Source organism: Cynara cardunculus, assembly GCF_001531365.2.
Source record: "Cynara cardunculus var. scolymus isolate 2C chromosome LG 11, CcrdV1, whole genome shotgun sequence".
NCBI classification, from domain to species: Eukaryota; Viridiplantae; Streptophyta; class Magnoliopsida; order Asterales; family Asteraceae; genus Cynara; species Cynara cardunculus.
This window is the reverse complement of record NC_037538.1, coordinates 14,201,089-14,213,780: the sequence shown is the minus strand read 5'-3', so window position 1 is coordinate 14,213,780 and position 12,692 is coordinate 14,201,089. Positions and strand designations below refer to the sequence as shown.

The window sequence follows — 12,692 nt, the reverse complement described above, 5'->3', positions numbered from 1 at the left end:
ACAGTTTCCTTCTGCTTCTCTTTTGTCGTTGGATCAAAATGTGGAAGATGAAACCTCTTAAATTCCTGACGTAAGTGGCAAGTTGGTCCAAAACCTCCAAATTGATTTAAAACCAGAGTAGAAGTTGTTGGTTACTCATAGCTCACTAGTGTTATATTCTATCTATGTGTGACATATTGTCACAACTCCCTCTTTCCGTGATAACCATGAGAACCCCTTTGCGACCCCCTATCGCGTTTGATCCAATGGAAATCAGTGCTTGTGTTTTTTTGTAAAGGAGGGGTAATTTCGTCGTTTGTTTTTCACATTTGGGTACGATCTGGTATGCTAAAGTGTGTTAAGGTTATTACAGTTAGTTAATGTCCAGTGTTTTCATTTTAAAGTATGTTGAGATTTACATATTAAAGTGTGTATGGTAACATTTGTTAAGGTTAGTTGTGGTATGTTAAGGTTCAACATTTTTCGTGTTAAGGTCTGTATCCTCTACATTTATGTCCTCGAAGTTCCACTTGTTTACATTCATATCACTGCGTTCTTTCCAACTTCTCGATTGAAAAAGAAAAGTAAAACCATCCGAGGGCTGCGAGGTGGTCTTCACGGCTCTCACAAAAGATAAAGATTCTCAAAAGATCCTAAGGTGTAATGGAAAAAAATTCAAGATTTATCGTAGTTCACATTTGTAACGAAATATAATGATAACTAACAAAATCTTTGAAATTGGGGAATATTGAAAACTTGAACCCCCGGATGATGCATTTTACCCTTTGTTCCGTAGGCTAACCGGGTAGAGCTTCATATATAACTCATCCCAATTTTGTGCATCTCAGAGAAATTATGAATAAACTAATTTCTTTTGTTCAGTATATCTTTTTATTCCAATTAAAGACCGGTTATGATTTTCATCCAAAAGTAAGGCTCGGCCCTGCCCGGGACCGGCCCGAATTTTTTTTTCAGAAAAAATGTATTTTTAACTTTCTAAGTGTATTTGATTGAAAATCAAATACCAAATTTACAATAAAACATATTTTTAAGTGTATTTGMTTAAAAACCAATTATAAAACTACAATAAAACATATTTTTAAGTGTATTTGATTGAAAACCAATTATAAAACTACAATAAAACATATTTTTAAGTGTATTTGATTGAAAACCAATTATGAAACTACAATAAAACGTATTTTTTAAGTGTATTTGATTGACCTAATTAGATATTTTAAAATGTATTAGAATAACATTAAAGTATTTTTTAAAGTTTATCAAAAAGAAATTTAAAAGAAAATGTTTTTTAATATAGGACCGGTTTGGGCCCCTCCTGGGAGCGGTTACCGTAACCGGTTACAAGTACTTTTAACTGAGCCTTAGTATTTTCGATGAAACCGGGGGATTGTTACTGTTTCGGCCCGGCCCGGACCAGTTTTTGGCCATGTCGATCTGTATGTATACATGGTAATAATTATATTAGTTAAATTACATAGATAGAAACAACGCACAACAATTTTGATGATATTAAAGGTAGTTACCGAATAATTTATGAAATTGCTATAATACAGTAATTTTTAACATTATGCAATCTTGTAATTGAATACTTTTAATCTGTTAACTTTCGTTAATTTATATTTCTAAACTAGCTTATCAGTTAAGCATGATTAATTCATCAGTTGGTTTATCAACTAGTTTGTCGTACATAGCCAAAATCTACACTATATTTTAATGCTAATCAATATGCAAAATAAAATATATTTACCAAAAAAGCGTAAGCATGTTTTATAGAAAACTTGCATATTTTATCACGTTTTACATTATAACCTCGTGAGGTTAGCTCAACTGACAATAAGATTTGGGTTTTAGACATCCTTAACAGAGATCACCAGTTTGAATATTATAAGACCACTAGGGATTTTTCTGACTGTTCTTCAAAGCCCTTGGAATTAGTCAAGGTACAACCAAGCTGATCTGGAAACCATGGTTAACAAAAAAATACTTACATATTTTACAAGATAATCAATGTAAAAAACTGTTATATTTGAGTAAATATTTATTTTATCATAAAGATTCAAATTTTGTGTGATTAGTACATTGCAATTATACTTCATATTTATCAACTATATTTTTAACTGTCAATATTGAACTTATATTAATGAAATATTGTAGCTTTTATTTATTTTTGCATCATAATATCGATTACATAGTTGATTAACGTCAAAGTAGGACACAAGATCAAAAATGCAATTTTGTTCAATTACAAGATGCAAAACGAAGCGCTCAATAAGTGATAAACATCTTCATATTTTTAAGCATTTTAATCGATTTTTCATTAGATTCTATATAGATAAAAGTTGTTTGTATGTGTTAATCTGTCATTGTAAATTGGGGAAGATTTTTTCATAGACGAAAGAAATTGTTTTTAACTAGGAGGTATACATTTGTAAAAAATCGACTTTCTACGTAAAGTTTCCCCTAAAAGCTTACGGAATAAGTCGTTTTCTATGTCATTACACTACTTTAAAACAGTCATGTATAGTTAACCGAATAAGTTGCGATTCTCATTAAGCTTATTAGGTTGCCAGCTGATAAAATGAATAAGCAGTCTTGAAAGTCATATTATATTAAGGCATAAACAAAAAAAATGACACTCAGATACAAAGAAGAAAACCTGCTACTATACAAAAAAAAAAGGTTGTAACGACCATAGAATCATTCAACAGAAACAAGATACTCATCCCTTTATTACATACAACATAGTACCCCTAATTTAACTGGAGTTCAGCTTTTCCCAGGATCATCTCTGTATTCTTTTTTTCTGTGTACAAAGATTTTCTCTTAAAATATGTTTATGGTTGTAAATGGAAGGGGTGAGATATGTACAAACCTGTCGTCTATCCCAAAAGGCAGAATAGATGTTTCCGTGAAGACCTTTGGCTTGTGCATGCACTTTATATCTGTATTAAAACCGAACACAAAACTTTGAAAACAAGTGAAGAGAAGCAAGATATCGCATTCCTGTTGTCTCTTTCAAAGATCAACACAGAGGTAGGAGATGATGGAGCCTGCACGCCTTCTAGTCCTCTCGCTCACCTTTGATTTCTCTATCAGAACCTTCTTCATATTGATACAGCTAGATATGACAGTGGCGACGCCAGCTGCAGTCACACCGGGGCAATACACCATGTGGCAGGATTCAAGCAGTTTGCATCTTCTAACAAGATGGGCTAGACCAATGTCTGTTATCTGGCGGCAATGCGATAATACTATATCTTTTAATAAAGGGCATCCGTCACCTACCTCTGCCAATGCTATATCCCGCAAATTCTGTCACAAAATATAGGCCGTGATTTTAGTATCATACAGAAAGGAAATACAAGTCTTAAAAGATTTATTTTAAAGCATCTAACTACAACATTTCTTGGATCAAAATACCAAACCCAACCCATTCCATTCTTTCTCACCTTTTCTAAGTCAAATCATTCAAATACAATAAGCTAGCTATTTAAACTATCATAAACATTAACCCCAACACCATTTTTTATTAGTTTTTACTAAATCTTGGACTTTTTATTGGTGCATGACATGACAAAAAGATAGGAGTGTTTTATACAAGAGATGCTGCATCTAGTTAAACTTGCTAACATTAGATTGACCTTTTTTCATGTTACAATATATATATATATATATGCTCCAACTTGAGTGTTAGATATAAAGGATTTGGGTATGTCATTTTACCATGTATTTTACCTTTAAAGCACACTATTCAAGAACCCGATTTTCCAATGCGTTTCATCTGTTGCAGATAGTTATTATACCTTGAAATGTCTCGCAAGCCTTATGATGATGCAAGTTTGTGCATGAGCGTATGTTTCTAAGGAAATTGAGAACCGGAAACTTGTTGAACTTCCTTCAGGGCTCTGTTAGGTTTAAGTGAGTGTATTAAGATGAAGCTTAAGCTCATTTAGAAACAAGGTTAGTTTGCTAAAACTATCCGAAGAGAATTACAACGAGGAAACAAGGGTGGTAGCATGGTGGATAAAGACAAGGGGATGATAAATCAACCCGGGTTCGAATCCTGCCATCTACATATGCACTTGTGGCCACTGGGAGATTGCCTCAGGGCTGTGAGTGAAGCCTAGTAGCCTACAGTCACGACTTGCCACACGATTAATCGAGGAAAAGCCTGGGTAACCCATTTCCAGAGAACTACAACAAGGATATGATGTGATCTTTACCCCCGACAAGAGGAGTTAATGTTCTTACTGTTCCCGGTCATGCTGCAATTAACCATTTGCCACGTCACCAGCTAAACATCAAGAACACATTTCTATGTTGTTCTTTTGAGAAGGTGTATCCCATCAAGATCTTGGTTTTGTGGTTTCAAACAGAGCCTTCTTTGTGGGCTCAAAGGATCCCTTGAGATGTTCTCTCCCTCTCTCATCGATCTCTACAGAAATCAGGTACAAGTTGCAATAGTGCATATAACTCATTTGTGTTTTGTCACTCTTGGTGGGTTAATGAACTGTGTTGGACCCTAGGTTGATTACGTTGGGGATCTCTCACAAGCAAGAGAGTGAACTCTCAAGTCCTTTTCTGAGGAAAAATTTAAACGAATGACTTGGGGAGCCTCTAGTAATTGAGGTGGCAATATCTTGCAAGGGTATTGATAAGTGTGCAAAAGCATACACCTTATCACCCAATTGTGTCTTTATTTCACTTCATTTTACACCTTTCCGAATCCTATATTGAGTCTTTTACTCTTATCTTATGGTTTTACATTTAGTAGAGCTAGGATGCAGGAATGGTAATGTCTTATATATTTGGTGAATAAAATGTTAACATAAGCATTGTTGTAGCAGGTGTACAAGTTGCTGCAGCACTGGACGCTGATATTGGCACCACAAGGCTCAATCTCGTTGAATAATGTTAAAAGTCAAGGTTTTGAAGAAGCATCTCCTAATACTCCTGGAAGCTAATTTAGATAGATGATGATGCTCCTGCAAGATGCCTTAAGCATCTTGTACTTAAGCATCTTTCTTTTGACCCTTGGGTTATTAACCAATGGGTAATACCCCTTTTTGTACTTTTTGATTCCCCCCTCCTAGTATAAATAGCGAGGGTAATCCTTTAAACAATAACGTGTGAAGTTGTAACCATTTGTAACCTTGGGAACAATTATCATCAAGAACAAAGCTTGATCTAAGCTTGGGTTCCTTGTTACTTTTTAATTTGCAAGTATTTTTCAGTGTTCTTCGTTATTGTTTGTTGCTACAACCACCTTTTCAGCTTTCTTTACTTTTCGTGCAAGATTTACTTTTACGTCATTTACATTCAGTCATTTCCGTTTATGTCATTTACTTTAAGCACTTACATTCAGTCATGCTAGGCTAAATACCTTAGTATGGGTGTAAGTGAAGGTTGTGAGATTACGCTAAGTGTTAGTTGATGTTTGCTCGTTAATAGCAAATTATTTCACTATTCACAAATGGTATCAATATTTCATCTGGTAATCTTTAACAAATTGACACATGTTATTTTATTCAAATGAGTTGGACTTAAAATTAAGACAACGCAAATATTTTTACTAGTTGTGTTATAGAAGCTATAAAGAGTCGCCGTAATCTTATGGGTTGCAAAACTATATGAAAAGAAAGGCAAGATCTGTACTAGTTTGGGATTGATGCATCACCAAGTGCACTTCCAACATATGGTATAATCTGCACTTCCTTGGAAGGCCGTTCAATCGAGTAGTGTTGTAAAGAGCTATTTGTAAAGCAATATTCATTTCACTTCGTTGCTGAAATCCAACATGATCTTGCATCCATACTATCTTTTAATTATTGTTGCATTTTAATATTTGGTTACCAACTCTCGCAAAGATATTTTCTCTCTGAAGCTTTATTGCTTCCATGAAACCCTTTTCTGAAATCTCACTTTAAAGTTGACTTTTGTCACTAGTAACATCAACCTTCGCCAATTTGGTTAATCTTGGTGGTGCTTAAGTACTTTATCCTTGATCTAATCAAATTGTTAATCTCACCCTAGTCTTATCCCTCTTTTTACTCATCCACCTACGCATCAACTGGTATCAGAGCAAACCCAGGTTGTCCTCGGGTTGTGTTCTTACTTCTTATCATCTTACTAGTTTCTTTCCTCCATAAAAAAATCATGGCATTTCCTCATGGTATGACCACAGAAGAAGCTCAGAATTTCAGGCGTGATAGACATATTGAAGAACTTCAAAGAACTACTGAACTCATAACTCAACAGCTTGCAAGACTGCTGGATGACAAACCACGAAGTGATTCAACTGACCCTAGCCACTATAGTTCAAATGAATCTGGTCAGTCTTTTGTTCAGAGAAGAAGAGTTAGAGATGATCTTAGAGATGTCAAAGCAGATGCTCCAGAATTCCATGGAGGATCAAACCCGGATGATTTTATTGAGTGGTTGAATGATATCGAGAACCTTTTAGATGTCGAGGGGTATTCTGATGAGAAAAGATACAAAGTTGTTGTTTTGAAACTTAAGAAATATGCCTCGTTATGGTGGGAGAACATGAAAGCCAAGCGAGAGCGAAGTGGCAAAGTCAAGATCCGGTCTTAGAGAAAACTCAAGAAACTACTCAAGGAGAGATTCCTTCCAGATTCTTACAAGCAAGATCTCTACATCAAGATAACCAACTTCAAACAAGGTAATCTTAGTATTGATGAATACACTCGTGAATTTGAGCAACTTGAGTTACGTAGTAGAATTCAGGAGAGACCGGAACAAACTATGACTTGAATTGCAGCCTTACTGGTCCTTTGAGGAGGTTTGCAAGTTAGCTTCTAAGATTGAGAAGCGTGCTAAGAATAAGAAGGCAGAAAAGGCAACTCCCAAGCCATTTTCAAAGTATAGCAGTTCATTCCAAAATCCTTTCTATAAAGAAAACCCACCAAAAGGTGAAAACTCAAAGCAAGACAAGGGTAAAGGTCTTACTGATGTACCAAAGAAGAAGTGCTTCAGATGTCAAGGTTTAGGACACTTTCAAGCTGAATGTCCTATTCGGGAGGGTCATGACTTTGAAAGAGGTTGAAGAGGTTCACGTTGTAGAAGAAGGAGAAGAAGAGATGCCAATTTATGATGAGGAATGTTACTTTGAAGAAAGGGTTAAACCTGATGAAGGAGAGCTTCTGGTGATACGAAGAGTCCTCCATGCAAAAGAGGTGGATCCTAATGATGAGCAAAGGGAGCAGATATTCCACTCAAGGTGCACGATCAAGGGGATATGTAGCCTTATTATTGATAGTGGTAGTTGTACGAATCTTGCATCCACAAACCTTATCAATAAACTTAGCATTTTGACCTCATCTCACCCAAATCCATACAAGCTTCAATGGCTAAATCAGGGATCCGATGTGAAAGTAACCAAATAGACCCTACTCTCATTTTCTATTGGTAAGTCTTATCAAGATCATGTTCTTTGTCATGTTATACGTAAGTCTTATCAAGAGCAGGTTATTTGTCATGTTATACCTATTGATGCATGTCATATGTTGCTTGGAAGACCTTGGCAATATAATAGACAAGTTTTGCATGATGGTTATCAAAACACCTACTCTTTTGTCATGAATAAGAAGAAGGTAATTCTCAAACCGCTACCATCTACCCTACTGCAAAAACAAAAAGAACCAAGGCTGGATACTGTAGCTGAGAAAAGTTTATTTATGAATGAAGCACGAATAGAGAGAGCTATTTGCAAAGGTAAACCTGTTTTGCTACTAGTGGGAAACAGGTTCGATGATGATGAAACTCCTTTGTATGTTTTTGTCTGTCCGCTTTTAGAAGAGTTTAAAGACGTTTTTCCTTCTGAATTACCTCCACTTAGAGGTACTGAGCATCATATCGATCTAATTCCAGGAGCACCCCTTCCTAACAAATCAGCCTACTGATGTGATCCAGAAAAGACTCGAGAACTACAACGTCAAGTCCAAGAACTCATTGACCGTGGTTACATACGTGAAAGCATGAGTCCTTGCTTTGTTCCAGCTTTGTTGGTCCCAAGAAAAGATGGGACCATGAGAATGTGTGTTTATAGTAGAGCCATCAATAACGCCACGGTCAAATATCGCTATCCTATTCCGAGGTTGGATGATATGCTTGACGAACTTCATGACGCTAATTTGTTATCGAAAATTGATCTTCGGAGTGGGCACCACCAGATCAGAATGCGTGAAGGAGATGAATGGAAAACTGCATTTAAAACAAAAGGTGGGTTGTATGAATGGTTGGTAATGCCATTTGGACTTTCCAATGCTCCTAGTACTTTTATGAGGTTGATGAATGAGGTTCTTAGACCTTTTCTTGGTGATTTCGTTGTTGTATACTTTGATGATATACTTGTGTACAACAAAGGTGCAGAAGAACATACTCGACATTTGAGAAGAGTATTGAAGTGTTGAGAAGCCAGAAACTCTATGGGAAGTTGGAGAAGTGTGAATTTTTTTCTCCAAACGTGATCTTTCTTGGTTATGTTGTATCTAAAGATGGAATTTCAATGGATGAATCAAAGGTGGCAGCAATCAAATCATGGCCAGTACCCACCTTCAAGTGCAACAAAAGTAAGGAGTTTCCATGGCCTTGCTTCGTTTTACAGGAGGTTTGTCAAGAATTTTAGCACTATTGTTGCACCTCTCACTAAATGTATCAAACAAGGCTCTTTCAAATGGAGTCAATCTGCCCAGAATGCATTTGAGAAAATCAGAGTGTTTGTGCACATCGCCTATCTTGGCCCTTCCAGATTTCAACCAATTGTTTTGAGGTTGAATGCGATGCAAGCGGAGTTGGCATAAGGGCTGTCTTGGTAAATAAACTCCCTATAGCCTATTTCAGAGAGAACTTGAGTGAATCAAAGAACTATAGTACATATGACAAGGAGTTCTATGCTATTGTACATGCCCTAGATCATTGGAGTCACTACTTGAGGCCAAAACAATTTGTTCTACATTCTGATCATCAAGCCTTGAAGCATACAAATGGCCAAAACAAGTTGAATCCAAGACATGCGAAATGGGTAGATTTCTCCAATTATTTTTCTTTGTTTCGAAGTATAAAACAGGGAGTTCTAACATTGTTGCAGATGCCCTTACAAAGAGATATGCCATGCTTACTGTTCTTGGGGCAAGAGTGTTAGGTTTTCCTTTCATTAAAGAATTGTACCTAAATGATCCGGATTTTTCTGAAGTTATTCAAGAATGCAAAGAACGAGCTTGTGGTTCTTATTTCATACAAGACGGGTTTCTTTTCAAGAACAACTAACTTTGCATTCCTAAGAGATCCTAAGGGAGCTACTAATTACAGAGGCTCAAGGAGGAGGATTGGTTGGTCATTTTGGCATCAACAAAACCCTTGGTGTATTACAAGAACATTTCTACTGGCCACACATGGAAGGTGATGTTACTGCTCTTATTGCTAGGTGTGCAACATGTCATCAAGCTAAAAGCCAGTTTCATCAAGGCTTGTATACTCCCATTACCTATTCCTTCTCAACCATGGGAAGATATTTCTATGGATTTCATTGAGGCTTTGCCTCGTACTCAACATGGGAAAAATGCTATAATGGTTGTGGTGGATCGTTTCTCCAAAATGGCACACTTTGTTCCGAGTCACAAAACAGATGATGCCATTCATGTTGCTGTTTTATTTTTTAAAGAAATTGTGCGTCTTCATGGAGACCCTAAAACCATAGTTTCTAACAAAGATGTCAAGTTCTTGAGTTACTTTTGGAAATCATTGTGGAAGTTATGGGGCACCAAGTTATTGTTCAACACTACACTGCCGACAGACGAAGGTAACTAATCTAACACTCACAACCTTGCTAAGAAGTATGGTGAGCAAGTCCTTGAAAGATTGGGATGTTAAACTTTCTTTTGTTGAGTTTACTTATAACCGATCTCCAACTTATGCTATTGGATGCACACCATTTGAAATGAACTACAGAGTGAATCCTCTCAACCCTATTGATCTGATACAACTGCCTAAGGGTAGTGAAGTTCACTTTGAGGCAACAACTCGAACCAAAGAAATGCAAAAAATTCATGAACAAGTCAAAGCAAAGATTGAACATGTCAACAACTTGAACAAGAAAAAGACCAACAAGCATCGCAAGAAGGCTCTCTTTGAACCTGGAGAAATCGTGTGGTTGCACTTAAGGATGGAAAGATTTCCTTTAAAAAGGAAGAACAAGCTAATGGCAAGAGGAAATGGACCATATAAGGTGTTGGCAAGGATTGGAGATACTGCCTCCAAACTAGAGTTACCTGGGAATACAACATATCAGCAACTTTCAATGTTGGAGATCTTTCTCCTTCTCTTGAAGATGGTCCACCGGAAGATTTGAAGGCAAATCCTTCCCAACCAGATGAGGTTGATGCAGAGGCATCCATGTTATTTTCAGCCGGTACAAGACCAGCCCATTTTATGTCTCCAACTCACCTGGGGATTGATTCAGACTCTTATTTTGGGTTTGAAACAATTAAAGGGGGGAGTACAATCAGCCTAAAGGAGATTTAAGATTCTTTCTCATTAATGCTTCATTAATAGTCCTTTAATTGCTTTCCAACTTTTGGTCTTTCTCAAGTCTTCTCATTATTCAAGAGTTATGTTTATTTTAATCTTCCAGTCCTATATATGGAGTTCCAAGTTGTAACAGGAAGGCATCCTTTTTTATTGAATAATGAGTTTACAATAGCTTATGAAGTTGTTTTGAGTGTTCATACACAAAAGGAGTCGATTCTTGATTGTTGCTAGTGTGGTGGTGTTGCTTTATCACTAGTAACATCAACCTTCGCCAATTTGGTTAATCTTGGTGGTGTTTAAGTACTTTATCCTTGATCTAATCAGATTGTTAATCTCACCCTAGTCTTATCCCTCTTTTTACTCATCCGCCTACGCATCAAAAAGTCTCCCCCATATCCACCTCCCCCGGTTTTTATCAACCCTTATCCACCTGATGCTAGACAGGGATGATGTGAGGCCCCACATAATCTGTCTAGTTGCTGTAACGCCCCAACCCACATACATTGCATGTAACACGTATTTCATACCAAAGAAACACATATYCATTCATCATTCGAGTCCCTTAGTACAAGAATCTAACATGACCAAATACAAGGTCCAAAATTCAAAATACAATCTTGTACTAATCATCAAAACTGTGCATCAAAAACAAATCTCCAACCAAAATGCACGTATGAAAAGCATTAAATCTTTTCCTTTCCTTTACCTTCTACTCGACCTGCAATATATTTAAAATCACAAAACAAGGGTTAGACTTAAAAAGTCTAGTGAGATACCATATTCATGTCATTGCAGGGTGAAGAATCACCAAAACCTTTATAAAAACATTTATTCATATATAACAATATATGAACATATACAACACAATACCAAATCTTTTCTCAAGATCAAGCTATTACTTAGCTATTCAAATCTCATTCCTTTTGAACCAATCGGGTTTCATACAATGCCACTTTTTAAACCTTTTTCTCAATAAACGAGGTTTAATAAAGTTTCAGGCCAAACATATATTTTCTCCTCAATAAWATCTAATCTATTATTTCCAAATAAGAACCTTGATCCTAAATCCTTAAATCACAAAKAAATAAAGATTCCAGATCTTGGAAATCTTAAGGATATAATAGAAAGAGTTATATAAAACCACACATAGACAATGCCACCCTTATATCCAATGGACACCTCTCCTTGATATGCTGTCCTTATCCCATGGTACACCTCTCCTTGATATGCCACCCTTATAACAAATGGACACCTCTCCTTGATATGCCACCCTTATAACAAATGGACACCACTCCTTGATATGCCACCCTTATAACAAATGGACACCTCTCCTTGATATGTCACCCTTATATCTTCAGCAAAACATTTATAAAATGATTCTGAATAGACCGCAGTCATTGGAACAGTTTTCAGATCATAAATCATTTATATCAAAACTTCATTTTATGATAAAATAACAATTTTCAATAAATCACAAAATATCATCTCAAAACCGGTCAACAAATCCGGTCAACAACCGTCCGGTTTAACACTTAGAATTTTACAATCCATATTGTCCGGTTAACAAGTCCGGACAGCACATCAAAACACTTTATCCGGATAACAAGTCTGGTTAATACCACACTTAGAATAAAACTCATCTTTGTCCGGACATCTAATCCGGTCAACATATCACACACTTTGTTGAACGGTTTAACACTTAGAACAATTTCACATTTTGAACGGATAACAAATCCGGACAACAGTCCGTTCAAGACTCGYCCGGTTTAAGACTAAACCGCTCACCACATGATCGTATTCCTACTTCTCAATATAAAATCGTAAGTATTACTACCACTCACAAACCGCTCAACACCAATCCTAAACCGCTCAACACTCAACCGGTGTACCAACCCCGGACAACAAACCGCTCACGGTTTTGCCCGGTTTAGAAGCAATCCGGACAATAAACCGTATGAGGCTTGTCCGGTTTAATCCCTTATCCGGTCAGGCTTTGTCCGGATAACACTTAGACCATAAAAATCAAAGTTTATTCCAAAGGATAAAAACATGGAGCATGCTAATAAAACCAATAGAACGATTTTATGTAAAAAGATTTAGAACCACTCACCTTAAAGACTTTTGATATCAAAACTTGAAATCAGCTT

The 12,692-nt window shown here is 36.5% G+C and overlaps 1 protein-coding gene across 5 annotated transcripts in view; it reads right to left on the bottom strand.

Moving 5' to 3' along the window:
- Positions 1 to 2,641: 2,641 nt before the first annotated feature.
- LOC112520752 (F-box/LRR-repeat protein 4-like) overlaps positions 2,642 to 12,692 on the bottom strand; it is a 25,283-nt gene continuing 15,232 nt past the window's right edge. The window contains exons 8-9 of one of the 5 annotated variants that reach the window (XR_003070076.1): positions 2,870 to 3,309; positions 2,642 to 2,800 (exon numbers count right to left, since the gene is read on the bottom strand). Coding sequence is in view for 4 of the 5 variants with exons in the window: in XM_025129272.1 (XP_024985040.1) it covers positions 3,013 to 3,309 (297 nt within the window). In the remaining variant the exon portion in view is untranslated. Of the gene's footprint in view, positions 3,310 to 7,459; positions 10,462 to 11,105; positions 11,264 to 12,692 lie in introns of those variants that run through there. The other 4 variants (XM_025129273.1, XM_025129272.1, XM_025129274.1 and 1 more) reach the window with 4 other exon arrangements.